General features: G+C 53.1%; 1 protein-coding gene across 2 annotated transcripts in view; it reads right to left on the minus strand.

Moving 5' to 3' along the window:
* Positions 1-358: 358 nt before the first annotated feature.
* The window catches only part of Lim1 (LIM homeobox 1), a 182972-nt gene continuing 161011 nt past the window's right edge, over positions 359-22319 (minus strand). For both annotated transcript variants that reach the window (XM_077655008.1, XM_077655007.1), the window contains 3 exons: positions 15724-15916; positions 3521-3706; positions 359-2553 (listed from right to left, as the gene is read on the minus strand). In XM_077655008.1, the coding sequence (XP_077511134.1) occupies positions 2360-2553; positions 3521-3706; positions 15724-15916 (573 nt within the window). In that variant the 3' untranslated portion in view covers positions 359-2359. The remainder of the gene's footprint in view (positions 2554-3520; positions 3707-15723; positions 15917-22319) is intronic.

A 22319-nucleotide genomic window follows, 5' to 3' on the forward strand; every position in this document is an offset into this window, starting at 1 on the left:
TTGTGCCATGTTTTATAGATGCATGTTCAGACTTAAGCTAAACAATTTCTCGTCATACGCCCTGCACCCAACGTAAGCATAGGCATACATGAGGATAGACGTTCCGCTGTTGATGCGGGCAGCCTTCTTACTTTACCCTGGGCCGACCGGTGTGAAATGTTGCGCGATACCAGAGCAAAATTTTCTGAAGGAGTTCACCTCACTCCTTTCCTTTATAAATAAATAACAGCCCTTCATCACCACGGAACCTGATGATCGACGACGATCTGGTAAAGCGCTGCGCGGCCGGATGCGATTCGTGCCACGTGTAGCAGACACGAAATCGCTTCCCACCAAGGAATGACAGAAAGGCTTTGGGGTTTTGCTGTGATTTTTGTTTTTTTTTAGTCGCTCTTATGTACACAAAAAAAAAATGAACTTGAGGGACACCCGAGCATTTTGCACGAACAGCGCGCCACTTCCACAGCTTGTTCCATCTTCACGTCCCGCTACTCGCGATGTTCCTCAGACTCCCGTCTTCTTCCATGAATTTGTTCTTGACGACCGCGTCTCGTCGCGTTCATTGTCCGTTTCACGTCGACGTCAACGACCACCTTCGCCACGGCCAGCATTGCCCCGCCTGGTATGGATCTCTTACAAAAATGTCAATAGACAGTCTATAGACAGTCTATGTACTTCCTGTTGACATTTTTTGAAAGAAGTTGAGGGATGGAATGTGCGCCAGGTCATCCTTGTCCTCCCTGAGTCCAGCCGATGGCCCACCAGAAAAAAAAAAGTAATTCTCAAGCGGCGTAATCGACCAAACTTGATTAGCATTGCACAACTGCATTTGACGCGAACGGCTGCTTGCGAATGGCCATGAGATGGTCTCATGTAACCTGCTTTTCGGCATTTGGGCCCAAGAGTTGGAGAAACCGGTTTCGCTCCGACGCCTGTGCAGCTTGCGTATCGTTAGTATTGACCTAAACCTGTTCTATGAGTGCACCGGATCTGCGCCGAGTAGAAGACGATCGACTTTTGATTCTTCCTCCTCAACAAGGCGTCCGTTAAATATACTGCGAAAGACTATAGCTTTCATTGAACGAAAACAAAACTCTCGAGGATTGATTTCCGCAGTAGGCCATGCTTGGGAAGCAGCACCTCGAGGTGCAAAATTTAGCGCCGAGACAGCACTGTGTCTAGTTCTGCACTCTGCCAGCATAATATACTCTATTTGACTGCAAGCTTAGTGCAAAGCTCGCGACCTCCGCGGCTGCGTTGCATTTTTCGATACGCACCTCTAAACAGCCCCACTGTTTCTTTTGAGTCACAACACTGCGTAGCCTGCCGTCAGCTGGACTCGGGGCCCTTTTTTCTCCGGCCATCGCATCGCTTTCGCGCACTGAAAGAACGAAGGTGAGAGAGAGAGAACGAGGAAGAAGAGAACGAAAGAGAGCAGGGGCGGGCGGGGGCTTCTTGTTCGGGGCGCGCACATTCCGGGGCCACTCCTCAGACGGCGGCGCGAGAGAGGGCGAGGAGGAAGAGGGTCTGTCTCCGGAAATTTGATAGGAGAGGAGGAAAGACGTCGCCGCCGCCGAGCGCAAACACGCACGCACGCACAGGCAAGGTCGTCGCCGGCGCCTTTCGCCATCTTCCGCGACGAGCCAGCTGTCGTCGGCAGCGGCTGCTCGAAGGCAGAGATCGAATTTGCGGGAGGAGGTTGAGGGCGATGGCCACGGCGGAGGGGGCGAGGGCAGAAGCTGCTGAGACGTCCCAGTCAAGAGCCGAACGAGGGGACGGGGTTGAAAAGATGTTTGCTGTCTGGCCGAAGCGAAGAGTTTGTAGTCATTCTCCTGCGGCGTGGTTGGCGCGCGAACTTCGTCATGTGTACACTGCCAGTCTGGTCGGGGGACAAACGGAGGCTGTCGCGTCCTGCGTCGCTTCTCTCTTCCCTTGCTCTTCGCTTCCAGCAAGCCGGGTTACTGCTGCGAGCCGGGAGAATCTCGGCGCGGAGAACGATCCGTCTAGGGTCTCCAACTCGGAGCAAGCTCTTCCTTCTAGGCCATTTCAAGGTACAAATAAAACTTCACGGGCTGGCCGAAAACACGAACAAAAAAAAACGCCAAGAGTTCCATAGGAGTACACATTTTTCCTTCCTCCGTATTCGCTGTCTTCCTCTTGTTGCATTTGCCCGGCTCCTCACGTCATTCAAGAACTGCGCGAAAGATGGCGCCGCCGTCTGCCGTGCGCAGACATAGCAGCAGCAGCTGCTGCAGAAGCGCGGGCGGCGGGCCGCAGCATTGAGGAGGAGAGACGGGCGCGCCCCTCTCTCCTTTCTTTCCCTTTCTCTCTCTCAGGGGGATGGGCGGTGCGGGTGACGTCACCAGACAGGCGTTTCGCTGATTGGCGGGTGGTTGAGCGGGGCGAAGCCGCTGTCGGCGCGCGAGGGCGCCCCGTAGGGCTCGCCCCCCTGCAGGCTGAGCACGGCGTCGGGGCTGGGACCGCCGCGCGACTGCTGCGACGACGTCGGCGGCGGCTGCAGGTAGGGCGCGTCTGAGCCGAGGTTCACGCTCCCTGCACGGAGAGAAAATGAGCGCGCCGAGTTTTAAACACAGGCTTCAACACGGCAGCAAACACACATGTTTGACAAATGTTCACTCTTTAAACACGTGGCGCCATTCTGAACAGAGATGCATAATATTTCCGCATGGAAAGCGGTCCGCGCCATGCACGCGCCATCGGTTGGTACATTCGTAGAACTCGGAGGTATAACACTCAAGATTACATTTTCTCCATACACAGAAGCGTTCATAAATAACCCCAGCGCCTCTTCTCCGGCAATTCCCATCTTTTGCGCCAAAAGTAGGGCTGCTGAGAAAAACAAAAAGTAACTTGATTTCATGCTCAGCTCCCCAGTTATGAGTAAATATAAACCGAATTCTAGGACGTCGATTTATGTGTTAGAGCTCGCAAGTGGTTACCTTTTGTCAAAATTGCTAATAAAAATTGCCTCTAACTGAACAGACCCTTGCAAACGCATTATACTGAGTTCCCGTTCGCGTCAGCACGAACCATACTGAATTCTACTGCGGTGCTCTATGGCCTCTGTGTTCTGTGAACTGACCTTAAACGCGTACGGCATTCTCAGAGTCGCAGCGTGCGTGGAAGCAAACAGTGACGTCATTGGAAAGAAGTTGACGGTGTACAGGTGGCTGACATGAAATCTAGAGCACGAGAGCTTTGGGAAAACCGCGCTGGCTGCTCGCGGGCCGCTATTAAGGCGACAGTCAAATGCAACCAATCACTGGTAAGCCAAGTGTTCCACGTGCGCCCTCGCCGCATGTGATGCAATTTTTCCACCGTTCGCGTGCTCCGTTTTACTTTTCACGCGACTGTATACAACTGGCACCTGCATATTCATTCCACATTCGCTGGAAAAGATTCGGCATGGCAGGCTCTTCAAAACTGTTGATGTGAAGAACAGAAACGGCTGTGCAGGCGTAAATCTGCTCATACGTGCACGTGCAGTTGTTACACGCACCTGGACCGGAGTGGGAGTCCAGGGGTCCACCGGAGCCCTGTCCCTGGACGGGACCCGAGCCCGTGGGCGGGAAGGGCATGCCGTCGGGGCCAGGGGGAGGCGGGGGAGGTGGAGGCTGCTGCCCGGGAAAGAAGTCGTAGAAGCCCGCCTGGGGACCGTAGCCGAAGTCAGCCGGGTTCGACGAATCTGCACGGCCAAGGCACGAACAACGCGTGAGACAGGCGCGCACTGCGGCATCCGTGAAAACAAAAATCATGTATAATGGCGTTGTTGATCAGGCGTTCGTGCGCTTCGCCATTTTCCACTGCCACTACTTCGCTGCGCCACACTTGGAGGGGGGGGGGGGGGGGGGGGGGGGGGGGGGGAAGAAAGACACCAGAGTGCTTCGTGTACACCTTTCTTTGGCCATGCGCATTTCTCCAGAGGCAACATGTTTTTGCTTCCCAAGCCCTCCAGGTAACGCTACAGTGGTGACAGCATTTTGTGTCCGGCACCACAGCACCGTATTCGCGGCAGCTCGGAAGAAAATGTGGATCGCGGAGAGGGAAATACCCGCTGGTACTCGGCGTGTTCAAGAGTTGATGTACGGTCATGATTAAAGCGGAATGCTTGATCCGGTCCTTTTACTAACAGCGCTGTCGTACTCTTTCGCCGCATGCACGTGACTCGCATACGGACCTGCAGAAGGCCACGCACGTTGCATATATATATATATATATATATATATATATATATATATATATATATATATATATATATATATATATATATATATATATATATCGTGGTCTCGTCGGTAGCTTTTCAGTGGAAACACAAACAACACGAAGCAAAGTGCCCGACGCAAATTACAACTAAACTACGACGGAGTTGTACGTGGCCACGACAAAATACAGAGCAGTGAGTTTATGCAATGCATTGTGCCTTCGTATAGCCCTGTTTTCTAATAGGGCTGCATATGACTGTTCGCTATCCGGGAGGCCCGTGATGCACACTCTCGTTCATAATGTTGCTCCAGGGTGCATATAATTACATTTGATGTGCAAGGCGCCGCACTTATTATTGCACCGATTAATAATTTATGCTCTCGCGAACTTCGGCGCCTGGAAGAAGCCTGGGAGGTTTTGCTTGTCTGTGGCCCGTTCTTCAACGTTTCGCGAAACCTCGGAAGCCAATATGTCGTCAGTGCTGGGGCATGCTTAGGGCATTGTTTGTGGCACCCTCAGTAGCTGTAAATGTGCCATGCGAACTGAAGCAGCTGGGCTACTAGTGAGGAGGTGAGGAGGAGGAGCTCCGGATTAATTTCGACAACATGGGATCGAAAAACACATGTCTTCACGTGTTCTCCTGCGTGTTCTGAGTCTTTCGAGCAGTTGTAACCACCGCCGAGTTGGATCCAACGTGTCCATGTTCGCGCCCTTCAGAGGGTGAAAATATCAATAGACATGTGTTTTAGTACTTCGCCTGTGTTGAGAAACTGCTGCTGAAACCAGCATCGAACACGCGAGAAATTAGTGGGTTTTTTTTTTTAGAAAGGAAATGGTGCAGTATCTGCCTCACATGTCGGCGGACACCTGAACCGCGCCGTAAGGGAAGGGATAAAGGAGGGAGTGAAAGAAGAAAGGAAGAGAGAGGTGCCGTAGTGGAGGGCTCCGGCATAATTTCGACCACCTGGGTATCTTTAACGTGCACTGACATCGCACAGCACACGGGCGTCTTCGCGTTTCGTCTCCATCGAAACGCGGCCGCCGCGGTCGTGTTCGAACCCGGGAACTCCGGATCAGCAGCCCAGCGCCCTAACCACTGAGCCACCGCGGCTCGTTAAAAAAACAACTAATTACATTACGGCACGGTTGAGGCCTATGTACACCGGGAAATGAGAGTCACTGCCCCTTTCTCCTGCTCGAAACCCATTGATGTGTTTAAAGTTGCGCTTTTCTACTTGGCCTGCGGTCGCCACGAACGGGATGCCATCCCTTATAAAATTGTCTATGGACAGTCCATAGACTTCTTATAGACTCTACTGCCTTCGTATAGATGTTTCTTTTTTGTCTATTCATAGTCTGTAGACTGTCTATACACAAAAATCTACTAAAAGTGTATGGCCATAAATCTATAGATTGTCTCTAGACTGTTTATAGGATTTGTATTGCCTATAGACTCTTATCTAGGGTTCTTGTATAGAGAGTCTGTAGACTTTATAGACAGAAGCCTATGGACAGTCTGCAGACTGCGTAAAGAAATTTTTGTAAGGGATCCCGCCACCTCGTGACCGTCAGCCGAATAGAAGACAGCGAACCAGCGCGGCGGGCTAAGGCGTACTTGCGGTATACTGTGCAGGGCAGTCAGTTCACATTCCCGTCGCGTGATGTGACAAACATAAATGAACAACAACAGCAGCGAATCGCCGTTGTGCATTAAGCAGGCGATTTAAAGCTTCAAAGCTCGCACTGTAAGACACCGAACAAGTACGTGCTAATATATATATACTTCGGTATCTTACGGTGCAAGCTTGCACATCTTTTAAAAAGCCAGGCCTCGTGATGTGACTATACTATATTAAGTTCACTGCAGTGAAGTTGAAATATTTACCCTCTTTGCAATGTATACTCCAGCCAGGCTGCAATATATAAAAGCGGGTGAGTACTATATATAAGGAAGGACCACCACTCAGTGTGTGGCCGTGAGTATACACCGCTGTCAGGAAGGTTCTGACGGAAGCTCAAGGTTCCCCATTTAGGCGCTTTTGGCACTTGCAAAGAAACTACTTATCTCTGGCACATTAATGAGCGGCAATGAGCGTCTCAACTTGTCCCGCGCTCTTCTCGCCGTCCCTGCTCGCCCATCGGGCATGACAGCCGAGGGCCCATGTATACGACAGCATGGAACACCGTCGCCACTGAGCGCGTAGCATTTTAAGGTCTCGACTGCCGTGCATGTCGTGAGAATGCGCGTACGCGACACGACATCGCCGGGCCGCACCTAGGAAATTCGGGTCGACTGCGTAGCGCAGCACGTCGCGGACGCTTCCCGCGTGTGACACGCGTCGCGCTGACGAGCCGCTGGGGCCACGCAGCCTGCAGCGACAGTGGCGAGGCCTTGGCCCCGTCTGCGCGGTATGTACGCAGTCCGGCTGCGGAACTAAGTAGGGGCGCGCCGAGCGCCAGAATGTGCGCACGTGCACGTATGCGGCACTAAATTCGCTAGGATAATGATGCGGGCCATATGTTGTGATCCGTGGCGAAGAATCACAGCGCAGCGCAGAAAACAGCGACACACAGAGACAAGCTGACACACCTTGCAAATCTGGCGTGTGAAGCCGACACAGCACAGCTCCATGCTGTTTTATTTATGTAATGGCAGCGCTACCTCAGCTGCACACCTGTTATCTTGCATCATGCACCAACTCGCCTAACAACCAGCTGTTCTGAACACCACTACCACATACTCCACGCGTTCTATAGCACAGACTCGTTCGTGAATTTGTTTTTTTTTTATCGAGAGCGCCATAGGTTTTTCTAGCCTTCATGTGCAGTCCACGTATGGAGCTATGGAATGTCGGGCGTGGCTTTAATACTTTCTCAGTCTGAGAGCCTGTGCTCCGGGATGCCCAATTAACACCCTGCTCAGACATTACTGCTCAAATAATCCCGTCTAGTTTGACACACATGCCGTGTTAAGCACTCAAGATTTTTTTCACACGGCTCTTAACGATGAAAAAATGGTTCTTGTTACGTATGCGCATACAACAGCAGTTATATGCCATCTTCTACGTTAATTAGACTCTGGATGTCAGCGATCCACACTTTTTAAGTCGCGCTATAATGGACCTACCTAGTACACCTATAGTACACCTAGTACACCTATAGACGAGGCGCTGTCAACTTCTTGAAAGCTCTTGCGTATCAGCAAGTGCGCATGTGCAGCAACCAAAAGAAATTATCTGACAGCAAAGCCTGCCCGTTTTCATGCCAAGTCGAAAAGATTCCACAACATCGATGCATAAGATCCCCGTCAGTGCTCGTCCAGGCGCCGCACACGAGCCAAGGGTAATGCGTCGATGCAAGGTAACCGGCAGTCGTCACACGCGGAGACTGTTTGCCACTGTTATGCCTTTTGCTTACATGTACTGGTCGCAGCCGTTGTCTTGTTACCTTGCATTTTCTTTGGCACGTCATTTGAACGACACTATACTGAGGACAGCGAATGCTGCTAACTTGATCCTGTCGACTGCGCCACTAAATGCGGTCATTTTTCTCAATACTTATTTGGCACAGCCTGCTACTTACGACTGCAGCTTTCATCAATGAACGTTTCCATATGTGGCGGAAACATGCATGTGGGAAAGGCTTACAGATGGCCACGAAGGGGAAAAGCTTGAGAAATTTACTGAGTACGCTGCTTAGGGCAGGACATTAAAACATAGCACGATCACCCTCCCGCTATCGGTGGTCAATCGATGTGTGAAGGTGCGTGCTGCAGTCCTAAAGGGCAATTCCCTGCACCAAAGAGCATTCATACTCTCGCCCGGTGTAGCCATTCAAGCAGAGGCTGGATCGTTTCACTTCACAGGCGCCTCTTAATGAGTGTTGATGCCTATATCTCCGTCATTATTGACAATCATATGTCTGCTCAACAGCCACTTTTCTTCACTCTTGCCGGAACATTTCCAGTGTAGCTCCACGGCGTGGTGGGGAAGCCAACTTCTTTTCACAGACAGTCGGCGGCCGACGCTATGTTCGGCACTATTATGTGCGAGGCACACGCTTTTGTACAAGTCGGAATCAAGTCCAGGATTTTTCTACATCAATTTTAATCGTCGGGCAACAGTGGAATATTGTTGGGTATACTGTTATGGAAACATTGAAGGTAATGGCCCATACTTCCTATACGTAGCAAAATCAAACTTTTAAATCCCGACCATCGCTGGCAGCGAGCAGTTAAGGCTGTCATCGAAAACCAATGGGAAAAGTTTTTGAAGACAGCAGAAAAGTTAATAGCAAAAAAATCCAAGCCTGCCAAGGGGGGATTATGTGGAATTTATTGATTGCCATACTGGAATCTTTCGAAGTATGAAATTATTGCGTTGACGAATAACTCCCCGTTGAAAAATGTTCCAAAAAATTTCTGTGTAAGAGAAGGCACAGCACATCCAGCTACCTAATTCCGAAAGTCTGAGAAGGGAAATTCTTTCCTGCTCCCTCTTCCTCACCTGTCGCCCTTATCACCCAATCGGCCAGCTTGCCTTATAGGCTGCCATCTTTCACAGCAGCGTTTTTTTAATTGAACAAGCCAGCGCACCACGGCAGAAGCGACCGCATTGTATATTGTTGATATTTTTTTCAGCTCTAGAAAGCAATCTGGGTAACGCAAGGAGAAGAAGTGTTGGGAACGCTGTACGTTCACAAGGTCCGCACTTGGCGCAGCTGAACACGCGCACTACGTACCCGATGAACACTACGGGGTAATCGACCCCTAACGAACGCCTCAACAGGTGCGGCACGCACATGCTCTGCTCGTCTCAGGAGCGTACAGGTTACCCGTGCGTGCATATCACACACGCGGCCGTCTCTCAGTGCAGGGTCGCGCCAGGGAAGCCCCCGGTTGTCAGCGTGACCCGCGACCTCCGCTCGGATGAAGCGGTCAGGAAGGCACGGCGTCTCCGCGGGAGGGCTCCGGCCGATTCAGCACGCGCAACATCCTCGACCCGTCCCCCCCCCCCACTCCTTCGCAGTGTTCCTCCAAATTGTACCTGCCTTTTGTTGTTCCCCCCGTGTGTACAATGGTCGCGCCCCTCCGCCACGTCGCCCTCGGGGGCGCCATAAGACGAGATGTTTTCGCCTGTTCCCTCGCGAGTTGCCACAGGCATAGCACACGCTCTCGTGGGGCCACACCGCGCATTTGAGGAGGGCGCGAGGAAACAAGACTCTGCCGGTGGACACCCGCCGACACACGGGGCGGCAGCGCACCGCGTGCACGCGTTTCTTGAGCGGGTCAATGCATGCACGCCCGTTTCTTCCTCAGGCCGGAGGAGAGAGGCGTGTGATGGAGCAGGTCGGCCGAGCGGCCGCGTCCCGCTCCTCCATCAAGCGCCACCGTAGCAGCAGCGGACGCGTAGCAGCCAGGAGCCCCCTCGACGTAGTAGCGGCGGCAGTCGTCTTCTCGGCCGCAGCTCTCCAAGTCCCGGAGCGCGCCGCGACTCGACGCTGCTGCTGCGGGCCGCGCCGGTGATCCGTCAACGTCATCCCGTCGACGTCGCTGCTGCCGCCGAGGTCGCCACCGCCGCTGCGGCTGCTCTCGCCTTTTTTCTTCCTTCCCGCGCGCCTGTGACGTGCGCGCGCGCCGAGCGGCCGACGGGGCTGACGCGTTTTCGTTTCGCCTCCTCGGCTTTCTGCGCTGGGCGCGCGCGTGCATCGCCCAAGTGGTGCGGAGCGGGCCTTCGCGCTCCCGCCGTATCCGTCCGCCTCTCTCTACCCGCTGCTCCGTGTGCTACACATGCCGTGCCTTTCGTGCACATGCCTCTTCTCTTCCTTTCTTGGCGCTAAGGGTCTCTCTCTCTCTCTTCCCCACGCTTCCTTCTCTCCGCCTCCGTTTCCGAGCTCGCGCGCGCTTGATTGAGGCCGCGGCGATGGAGGCGAGTCTGGAGGAGACCTGCGCGCGGGCCTGTCGGCTGCAGAGAAGACGGACGCAAGCTGTCGAAGCGGCCGCTGCTTTTTGCCGTCGCCTTTTTATATTTGTTGGACGTTTCTTCCTTTGTAGTTCGCCTCGCGCTCGACAGTGAGTCGGCTCTTTTCTTCCTCGGAAGCCGGCCCCCAGCAAGAGAGAGAGAGAGAGCTCTCCTTTGTTCCCGGCTGTCAGGAGGAAAACAAATCCCGGGGCGAATCCCGCGGTCGGTTCCCATCCTTCTTGCCGTGCGTTCCTTTGGCGGCGGAGAGACGTCCGGGGCTCGCTGCCGAGACCGCGAAGCCGCCCAGCATGCATGCCCGCAGCCCTACATACGCAGGCATATGCGCTGAACGGCGGTGCCCTGAACGGAATCTTCCCTGTTTCTGGGAAGCGGAGGCTTTCAGAATCCTTCGCCAAGAACTTCAGCCCGCCGCCCTGTCCCGATGCGGAAGCGCAGCAGAACGCTACGTTCATCCGACTCCCGAACGAGCGCTCCTGCATGCGTAGGGTATAGGTAATGTCATGCGCCGAGAAAAGGTGTACAGATGGAAGGAGTTGGTCCACCGCGTAGTTAAGCGGAAGCAATAGATGTACACCCGGTGTATATGAAAGTGCGAGGTCATTCGCTGTTCCCCGTGCAGGGACTCAAACGCGGCACAAACACTAAAGTTCCTGGCTAGGCTATTTCAGTATACGGAATGGCTGATTTTACACTGGACGGGCGGTCTTTGGTAAACATGGTCCTTTTCGAAGTACACCACGCAGTGAAAAGCAGGGCCCCCACTCGCTCTCCCGTTGCGCACTCGAGTTCCGAGGGATCCAGATGCTGTGGGTTCCCGGCGCTGGTGACGATCCGAGACGCCGCGCTCCCCGGAGCGAGACCGACCGACCGATGACGACGGCACCCGGGAGTTCGTTCGACGGCCAAGCAGGGGTGTCGGAGGGGTCCTCCACTGCGACGCCTCAACGCGCCACCTCATTAATTCCCCTCCCGCGCGCACTCTCCTCCTCCCGTCCCGATGAATTATCCCCGCGTGAGCAAGCCGCGGCATGCACGCTGGGGCAGGAGGACACCTATAATGGCCTTGGGCGTCGTGCCAAGCGGCGCGTATCCCGTCCGCCCCGCCTCCTCCGCTCCTCGGGGATGGCCGGGCAGGACAATGGGTCCGCAAGGAGCGCCCGAGGCGGCTCAGCTCTCCTCTTCCTCGATGCCGGCCGCCCTCTGGGGCGCAGGTGTCCCCCGTTCATCAGCTTTGGAAAGGAGCGAAGAAGCGTCCGGTCGATCGACGGTCTACTGCAGCGGTGAGGGTTGTAGCTTCATCCAAAGTGGTAAAGCGCATTGGCAAGATGCACGCCGAGTGCGGAAGAACCGTCGGACAAAGGACGGAGCTTTTCCTTTGTTTCTCTCGCCTCAGCGTTTGTCTTGTCAGTGCGTTTAACCAGTTTATAAACAGTCTGCAAGTTCAGCTCATACAGCGGTAGCAGTAGCAGTGTTGCCCGAGGAGACAGGGCACCATCGATGAGGTTTGTTTACTCGATATCTTTGGAAAACAATGAAAGTGGCCACATGCCCGAATTTCCCGGGCTGGCTTGGTGCGTGCACGACAACCGGAATGCCGGTTTGTCACGTTCTTTTAATGTTTTTTTTTTTTAATCAGCGGTGAAGGAGGCGCGGAGCTGTCTGTAGCCGAGAGGAGGAAAGCGCGTAAGAGCGGTGCTTATAAAGGTAAGAGCACGGCACCGTAACAGGATCGAACTGGCTCGAAACCGTCAACAAGGCGGTATAGTTCTGGCATGCATATAGCGGCACCTATGGCGACTGTGAGGCAAACCTAGTTCCGTCTTCTAAGATACAAAACGGCGTGAATTTCACTATGTACCGCTGTCTTAACAGCATCTTCTACTAACGCCTTAATGACCTTGCATTATGGGAAACATGGTAGAGAGACGGCAGGTAGACGGGTTTCTTGCAAACAAACGTTTCACCGAGAGGACTTCCCTCTTGGTGAAACGTTGGCAAGCTCCCTGGGGCTTCCACCTCCCGTGTTCACTTTGTGTTCGCATCACATTAGAGTTACAGATGTACCTTGCATCAGTGATATTGCAGGTTGTGCTGCTGTAAGAGATGTGAATTGAGGATGGACTGACATTTCTTGTTCTAAAATGCCCCCAATGGGGCTATGCGGGTCTGATGGTGACAAAATCACGTCAGACATATACTGCATGGGTCCTTTGTTTCCTGCCCATCCGTATTTACGCTTCATTTCTTGCCACAGTATGCTCTACTTTTCTTTTCTGTTTATTTCACAAGGCCAAAGGGAGAGTCCGAAACTATGGGGGAAAATAACGAAGGAAGATGGCAGAGGGTATAAAACGAGGGGAGGGCTGGGGGCGATCGCACGTAGCCACAGATAGACAGGAGGTTTGCCAGCGGCATTGGCCACGTGCCTTTTTCTTTCTTTTTTTTCCCCCTGAAAAGGTGGCGGCCGGGCAACGTTTACGTACACGGATACATACGCGATCGGGTCCCCCGACGGGCGATACAGAAGTGGGTCGCTGGTGTGCCCGCGCGTGGGTCGGTTCTCGCACGCTCCACTTGGGCCCCGCCGCGAGAGTCCTCCCCGGGGACCCGGCGCGACCGGCCCGAACCACCCGAACGCGCGCGTGGCGCTCTCTTTTGGGGAGCGGGGATCGCATCGTATGCGGGCTCGATTAAAGCGCGCTCCCGCTCCGTCGAAGCTCGACGAGGAATTGCCCCGCGGTGTGGCATCGTTTAGTGCTTTGTCTCTGGGCGCCTCGCGGGAGCCCGTCACTCCCGCCGCACAGCGCGTACAGGGCGTGCTTGTGCAGGTGCACGAATGGACGCGTGGGGAGCACAGTAGCCACCTCTCCCCTTCGGGGAAGCAGTGCTGGCCGACCTGAATTATTGCGCGCGGGGGAGAAGGGCACCGGAATGGGGACTGCTCGTTTTGAGTTTCGCTCTGCGGGTTTTCGGGCACGCGGACGAATTAAACGACGGCACGCGCCCCGCGGTCCTGTCGGAATGACGACGCGGCTATATATGGGCGACGGGTGACACGGTTCGTGAAGCAGCTCCGTGGACGACGGGACGGCGACCGGAATTCTCGCCGAATGGCGCTGCACGCGTGAAGTAGGGAGGAGGGGGAGGGGGGAGGCAGGAGCAGGGTCTGTTTAAAACGGAAAGTGCAGATGCCAACCAAATCGCCCGCTTCCGCGTCAACCACATGCAGGAAAATGAAGAAGAGAGGCTCGAATGCTCGATTTCTACGAGCGCGATTGCTCTTTACAGTTTGAGTGCGGTGATTCTTACAGACCAGCAATGTCTTTTCACGCTCATAGACATCGCACACTTCTGGAGCGAAATGGGTAATGAAATGTATATACAGTGGCGGTGCACCACGCTCTGGTGATTTGAGCGAGTGATATCGAAACCGTTTATAAGAAATTAATGGATTTAACGCAGTAATATCAATTACTCTTGAAGAGCTGTTACTATTACGAGAGTTATTACGAAGTAATAGCTGTTACTCATAGAAGCGCATGTACTTCAGATCTCGTCTTTAAGAAGGAAAATTTTTCTACAACGGGATATAGCGCACCTCATGAACCCCACAGGCAATTTCGCACTGAATACGCCGATTTGAATAACAGTGCCCGGCGCTTCCGCACCTGTTCGATGTGGCGAGTTCAAATCGCGGCGTATGTCCTGCTATTTCGAGGGCACCGCACAGAACAAGAGGAAAGCTGATGCCGCCTCAAGCGCTGCCTCTAAGAAACGTTCATCTCAACGGTTCTTTTTTTTTTTAAGGGAAATTTATTGCCCAGGGCATCAGTGATGGGTGAAGGTGTGATGAATGATGTAGTAGAGATTAAATGAATGGAAAAGGGTTAGCTGCTTTGATGAAGGCCAGTAGAGAACGACGGTACGGTCCCTGCGTCCAGGCAATGTATGAAGCAGGGTTGCTTGCAGGGTTGAACCAGGATTCTTCAATGTAGTTTGACACTTGTGATCCCGCCGCGCTGAGGTATGCCATGCTGAGCTGTGCGCACGGCCCTCTGCGTTATGCTGCGCCTCCGCAGAGCTACCTTGACCTTTGCAGTTTCTCCCTTCTGCAGCCTCCTCTACGGCCCACTGACAACGCGCTCTGCCTCTCTGGCTCCGTGACCAGCTTGGCTTCCATTTTGGAAGAGCTCTTGCTGTAGCCTAGTAAGACGTTGCTCTACGGTATCGAAACTCCACTGGTTCTATACAGTCAAGTGACGAAAAATAGACCACAAAACAATTTCCGTTGTCCAAAAGGCGGCCGTTATCGAAGCCTCAATTTAGTCTGGTGTACGCATTCGCCACAGGACAGGTCTGCCATGTGGTGAAGCCCACAAACTCGTGATCAAATCTCCGTCTGCTCTCTTTTATAGCGGCCCGTGTCACGGCCTCAGAACCTATAAAACGGGGCTAAATATTTTGAATACGCCTCTCCCTGTTTTTTACAGTATTCTTCCGTGACCCGTTTCCTAGACACTGAAGCCTACGCAGGCCGCGGAAGAAACGCGTACGCGCTCCTATGGCTGACACATTCCTCCCGGTTGGTGCACGTGCACTCTAAACAGAAAGGAGTACAAAGGGTGTCCGCTAGGGCACTCCCTTTTATAAAAGTGAGTGCGCTAAAGGCCACAGGAGTCCATTTTTACTCCCATATAGGCGTATTCGCGGTTTAGAGTGTATATCCAACCGTGCTGTGGGCGCTCGTTGCGCATGTCTCCCGCAACGCACATCGGCGGCACACTAAACGATGTTGTTATCACTCTGATAGGTAAGCCCGTTGGCATACGAGGCCATCGCAAGCACGGTGCGTATCGCTATAACGAAGAAATCGGGGGGCCACTTCGACTTTCTTATAACGAGTTTCAACTGAATACAGTGTTGCCGGTTCCTCGGCGGCTGCCCATTTTTTTGAAGCGCTCAGTGGCAACACCGAAGTGCTCCACATTTAAAAGCAATGCACAGGTACAGTTTCGTCAAATCTTCGAACCCAGCACCGCATTCTCAGTCGCACAGTTACTGATATAAAAAACATGTCATTTTGCACTGCTTGGAGGGAAAGGGGGGGGGGGGGGGGGAGGGGGGTACCGGATCGGATAGCGCGATTAATTCCTTTGTATAAGATGTGCGGCTGAGTTCGCGTGGACGTTCATCGAAATGGTAATATATATGTAGAAAATGAAGCCTTATAAAAATGGTCTGTAGGCAGTCTATAGACTTCTTTTAGGCTCTACTGCCTTCCTATAGATATTTATTTTGTCTATTCATAGTCTATAGACTGTCTAGACGAAAGTAAACTAAAAGTGTATGGCCATGTATCTATAGATTGTCTATAGACTGTCCACAACATTTGTATTGCCTATAGACTGTTCTCTAGGATTTGCTATAAAAGTCTATAGACTTTATAGAGAGAAGTCTATGGGCAGTCTACAGACTGTGTAAAGAAATTTTTATAAGGGAAGACATCTCTCCTCACCGGAGAAGTATCCGAAGGCGGAGCTGGGCGGTCCAGGCCCCATCTCTGGCGAGTCGTCGAGCCCGTCGGGCGACATGCCGGGTCGCAGGGAGCGCATCACGCGCCGTGGGCTGCGGAAGAAGTGGCGCCGAGCGCCTAGCGTGCTCAGCTGCTTCATGCGTCGCTCTTTGGAGCGCCGGTTCTGGAACCACACCTGCACAGACAAGACACGTGAAGAGCACATCGTAAGTCTATGCGCCGCACTTATATCACACGTATACTGCGAAGTCGCACAATTCGCTCAACACGAGTCGCGTCCAGAGCAGAGCTGACGCGAATCCAAAACCATTAACACCCTTTGCCTGGATTGCACGGATGCTTTCAAACGAGTGGGGTAACGAACACCATGATCCATCGATTCGTTGACTATACAGACATCCGCTAATTGATGTGGTTATGTATCGCGTACGGACCGCGCAAGTGTAGTTGCTCGTTTATCACGTCCCCTTAGACGGCCCTTCGCCGGAGATCTAGACGCAGAAGGAGTTTGCATTGTTCGCCTATTACGCGATTGCACGAACTGTAAGAAAGTCATCTCTCGCAGCCTTCGCTGCTCGCGGAACCAGTTCCGTTGAATCCATCAACGCCAGCTGCACGAGTGAGAAAAGCAACGCCGCCAAGGTCGCGCGCGCGCACACTGCAGCGTGCGGTGAGAGCTCCCGAGACGAGAGGCGACGGCTGCAGCTGGCTGCTGCGGAAAACCGGAAGAAGCTTCTCTCGCCCTGGTTTTTCCCGGCGCACGAGAGAGAGAGAGAGAAAAGAAGGAAGCGTTACGTCACGAGGTGGCCGACAATGGATGTCCGCTGACGGCGGCAATGACCGGAGCCCGCAGCATTTTCCCCCCACCTATAGGCCGAGCAGCGGTCGAGACGCGCCAGATAAGGGACGAGCCGAGGGAAAAGAGGCGGGAGAGGAACGTCGGGCACGTGAGCCGTCCCTGGCCGCGTCTCTGGATTAAGGGAGGCTCGCCTGGGGGAGCCCGATAAGGAAGACCCCGCGATCGCCGCCGCCGCAGCGGCGGCCTTTGTATGCAGATCTCGGACAGCGAGCCGTGGGGAAACGGGGCCGGAGGGCGAGGAGGAAGAGGAAGCCAGGGAGCGCCGAACGAAGCAAGCTCGGCTGCGCCAGACAAATGCAGCCTCCTGACGTCACGTTCTCGGATTTGGCGGGCTTTGTTTCTTACACACGCGGCGAAGTCTAGCCTTTCTAAATGTGCGTGCGCATCTCTGTTTACAGTTCAGTCTGACAGCCTGTGTCCTTGCAGAGCGTAGAGGTCTTTTATGAGGGGCATTCGGGTGACATGGCGGGCGGCATTTTGGTATACAACACGCAGCTCCAGCTGTGCAGGCCGGAGCAGGTGGCCATAGGCCGATTAGACTTGCTGCGCTGCATTTGGCCGCCATTCATCCACGTCAAAATGACGGCCGTGGTGGTTTGAGCGCATACTCCCCATAGGTGACGTGGCCGTTGATGCGGCATTGCAAACAACTCTTACACCTCCAGGTCCATAAATGCATGTTGCCCTTTACAGTGTCCTGCACACTGCCTGGATCAGTGAATTAATGCGCGTTCGCCGGTGTGTACGCGTCTGCGAAATGTAAGTCTTCTGCTGCTGCACAGAACGGCCAGATCACCTTCAGCACATACAGAAGGCCTGTCGGTCATTCCTTCTGCATACATCGACGAGCTGCTCTATCGATGAACGCTCCTTGACTCGAGCTATGCATTGCTGTTCACACACAATGCACCGTGCGCATGTTTCGTTAATCGATCCATGTACAGATGGGTGCGGTTAAGGAGCACCGGCTTCTAGACGCTGCGTAGTACCAGTCTGACCAAGGTGTGCACATGCAGATATCTGCGAATCAGGTGGCGAAGTGCGGTAGGCGCCGTTTTCAGAACTACAATTCCGCCAAGCTCTACCAAGCTTGGTTTGCTAAAAAATAATTGCCATTAACTCGGCCAGCGCGTTCGGCTCACCCTGACTATAATCCGTCACTAGCGCTCATTGCATTCTTCGTCTCTCGGTCCCTGTCCCAAGTCGTTTCGTCAGAGTTAGGGCTACCCATGGACTGCAAAAATGCTATACCAACTATAGCCCCGGTCGTCGGTTTATTGTGGCTTAGAGTTTAATCAAATGCAGTGCATATTCGATCGATCTATGCAACTGGATCCTCAACGATGTCCCGCTGTATCCTGGACGAATTCTCCTTGAGCGCTCACCGTCGGCCGCGCATGGCGCGTGCGTGAACAATTCTCCACTGTTTGCTTCTCCCGTTGACATCGTTTTCACGTCTCCTACGCAATTACATCTTGCACCGGCAAGCGCAATTTGAGGCCCTCGCAGCTGCTTCTGCAGGTAACAGGGCTGAAAACAATTGCCGCAGTTATATGCTCCGCGGAACAGTACTCTCTCCAACCCTCCGGCTCTACAAGTACAGGCCGGCGCCACGCGGGTCTGCTGGCCACCCGGCCGCCTTCTGATTACACGCAGTGTGTAGACACACCGAGCCCCGCAGCAGCACGGTGACGGCGCGTGCGCGTCGAACAACGGGTCGCCCGCGCGGTGGCGGACCACTTCACACGTAGCACAAAGAGCCACAGCGGGACCGCCCCTCCCCGTCCTCCTCAGTTGGTGGTGGCTCCCCCCGACCACAACGGTCGCCCCCGCTGGCTCTGATGAAGCCCGCGCTGCAGCCGGCTCCGTTATTGTGTTGTCGTCGCTTGCACCCGTAATAACAGTATTCCATGCTCGGAGGGGGCGGCCACCTCCCGCCCACCTCTGTGCGTTCACTGCCGCCAACCTTTTTTTTATTATTTTCTTTTCTTTCCTGCTTCCAAGCATGGGTAGCTGCTACGCGTGGTTCGGGAAGTGCGGGTGACTCCGTTCTGGCCCGCGTCCGGCGCACGCTTTGGTTCGGGCCTTCCTCCCCCATCTTCCCCTATGGTTTTTTTTTCTGCATTTCCCATTGTGAAAGGTGTCATTTCCATTGCTTTAAAATGTATGCACTACACGAGAAATTGCTCCGCTACGGCTTCGTACTTTGCAAAGACTTAACTTATTTCAGCACTCTTTCTTTCCGCAAACCATCAGTGATTGAACAGCTTACCAGCTTCGTGTGTACGGTCTCTTGACCTGATAAGTGAATATTGTTAGTTTTTTTTCCTGCTTGTTGTGTTAGCTTGTTTTCTGCATTTTCATGTCATTTTTCCGCTGCTCGTGTTCTGTTTGCATTTTGGTATTTTTGCTCAATTTGTGATCTGTTTCTGTAATCCACTCCTGCTTGGGCCTCACGGCCTGCAGTATGTCATAAATAAATAAATAAATAAAATAAATAAAATAAATCTGCCTGATACCCAGCCTTCTTTATCCAGCCCTCAATAGAGCATGTCAGTGTGCCTGGACGTAGAACAGGCAAGAACAGCATCCACGAGAAAGACAGCAAAAACACGTGCGCACACTTTCCACCAGCTTCCTCTGGCATACTATTTGTTATCGCTTCTCCTTAACTGCGTTCCCTCGGTGCTCGCTTTTCGTAAAGTCTCGTTTTCAGAGTAGGAGACACGCAGTTCTCCGTTCAGCTCGCCGGGATAAAATAAGTGGATGAAAAAAAATAATCAAGGAACGGAAGAATGTGGTTAATGGTTTGTGGGGTTTTAACGTCTCAAAGCGACTTAGGCTATGGCGACGCCGCAGTGGAGGGCTCCGGAATAATTTCGACCCCCAGGGGTTCTTTAACGTGCACTGACATCGCACAGTGCACGGGCCTCTAGAATTTCGCTTCCATGGAAATTCAACCCCCGCAGCCGGAATCGAACCCGGGTCTTTCGGGTCAGCGGCCGAGCGCCATATCCACTGAGCCACCGCGGCGGCTAGAACAAAGAAGAAGAGCAGCGTTCGCAGTGTAACGGAGACTGCCGTGGTTAATTACCGTAGTTAATTAGCATAGGTGGCTGTGCAGATTGGAATAGGGCAGCGCGACAGCAGCTCTGAAGCTGTATATACTTGAAAGGGCATGTATCCAGTTGCAAATGATTAATTAAAACAGCGCTAAATGAAATACAGGTTAATCCAATGTATTCACAAAAGATTGGTGGATGCTAGTGAGTAATTATCGCTTATTTTAAATATGAGCTCCGCACAGTTCATCCCGTGAACGCGAACAATAAATAAAAAAGCAGTGCCCTGGTGTATATAGGGGCAAAAAACGTTCGCACTCCTGTGTGTCGTTCTTTCTGGTGTCCTGCACTACTAGCTTCCAAGAGAAAGGTAAGGCTCACAGTCAGGTAAACTGCTCTTTCCCGTTTTTCTCTGCAAGACCGAAAGGTGTGAATTTTCTGAGTGAACCGGAACCTCGCCGCGTCACAAACAGAAGCCGACCGGCTCCTCCGACGCACTCGGTGCAGTTGGAGGAGCCGGCCAGACCCCGCCGTGTCGCTGACCTGCAGTCCGTCATCCTGCTCACGTCTCCATCAGCTCCGCATCATTTCTTCTTTTTTTTTCGTAACGCACGCGGCGAAGCCCTTGCGGCACGCAGGCGTCGCCACGCCAAATAACGGTCCCGCGCTCAAAAATGCTTCTGTCGGCGCGGACGTGTATACTCCTGCAGTGTGCGCGTGCTTTTGTATTGGTGTGTGTGGTTGAGAGTAAGGTCGAGCCACCACACGCCCCAATGATTGCACAACAGTGCGCCTCAGCGGAGGGCTCGTGAACGACCAGGTACAGGGACAAACACCACTCGTGACCGCCACCCCGCTTCCTCCACCCTCCCCTCCCTCACCCCGCTTTCGATCTCCAAACAGCCCGCTGCTTACACACGGCTGTGCTCAGAAGCCTCCCGTGTTGCCCCCCGCGGTGAGGAGCCCCGCGCATTGAACGCGTCGGGAAGAGAGCGGTCAGCGCGAGTTTATTACAAAGCCGGCGGTTGCTTCACCTTCCCGGTGGCGGTGCCACGGTCTGTATGGGACGCGCGCGCTGACTGCCCTGGGGGCCTAGTTGCGTGCATTACCGCTAAACATCTGCGGTTTGTTGCCACCTTGCGGTGAAGCGCATATGACCACTGCGTTAGCGTGTGAAAGGAAATGCGCGCAAACTTCTTTTTTTTTTCGCTATAACCGTTTAATGTGGCGAGTATGTGACGAACAGTTCACCCGAGTTCTGTAGACAATACGGAACGTCAGTGTCGCTTTAGAAGGTTTCAAACAAGGAAAGCGGATAGGAAACAGTGATAAAAGCTCTGCTCAAGCTTGTTAATAAGCCGTAACATGTGATGGCCTGCTCGTAAAACATGATCTTCAGGATCGCAGAAATCACATTTACGAACCGGTCACTTACAATCAGCGTTTTGCCATTCCTAGACTAAATGTTAAATATTTCAGTCCTAGAGTGTCAGCACATTGACTAAGTAAACGTGAAAATTTATTCGGTCAGTTCTCACCCAAGCATCGAATAAACCGCAGCTTTCCCCCTGACCGTTCACACTGCACAAAAAGCAATTCATCATTTTTTTTTCTTTCAAATTCAGTACTGCCGTCATCGGCTCCGGTCTGCATGATGCTACACATGCGGACCAGTGCTGCACGCAACTCTTGCAAAGAAAGCGTATACGCGATGCGGTGTACGGCGGACGTCTCAATTGGGCGCCGTGGAGGGCAGCGGTCGTGCGCGTTGGGCGTCCCGCTTTAGCGCCACGTTGTCCGCACGGTGGCGCCCTGCGGTTCGCAGTAGTGCGGGGCGGTACACGCAAGGGATGCAACCGCGTGTCGTGTGTGCGCCGCGTATGCGTACAGTACCGTCTCTCACGGCTTGGCTGGCGTGTAATCAGCGTACAAAGGAAACGTGCCGCCGGTCACACGTTTGGCGAGGCATTGTTTGCGAGGTCGCGGCGAGCGCGGGACGGGCGTCGGCGCCGGGAGAATTGGAAATTGAAGGTTGAAGCGGCGCCAAACAGGGGAGACTTTTCCTGCGTACTCGGGCAGCGCACTTTGTACAATCTGTATAGCACTCCTTGCCTGAGCAGCGGCCGGCCCGAGCATAGATGACTTCATGCCGAGCTGGAAACATCGGTACAGGTGGGGACTGCACTCGCACAAGCCAGTATACGAGTGGCCAGTTCTGACACAGTGGAAACTAAGGAAGATGTTTCACGGCCTAACAATGCCAGAATTTATTTGTTTTGTGCGCTTTGATCAGTTGAGCTGTTGTCTGACCAGCGCTCCTAAATGCTATATGAATCACGACCCAGGCAAAATTCACTCACATCTTCCTGCCAGCCCTAATTCAGCACGTCTGTATATATAGCAAGTATTGAATGACGGCTGATATAGGAACCTATATTGTACAGATAGCATTCGATTTGGCGTAAAAAATAGTCTGCTTCCCTCATCTTGTCGTCACTTATTGCACGGACAGCGTGGAATATATCAAGACGACGTTAATAAACATGCGTGAGGTGAACAAAGGCCGGATTTTTAAGGATGTTTTGTGTATAGAGAGCACCAAAGACGCATTTTCCTATACTTGCACACTGAGGCGCGCGGGAAGGTTTCCCACATCA

This window comes from Amblyomma americanum, chromosome 2, assembly GCF_052857255.1.
Source record: "Amblyomma americanum isolate KBUSLIRL-KWMA chromosome 2, ASM5285725v1, whole genome shotgun sequence".
Taxonomy (NCBI): Eukaryota; Metazoa; Arthropoda; class Arachnida; order Ixodida; family Ixodidae; genus Amblyomma; species Amblyomma americanum.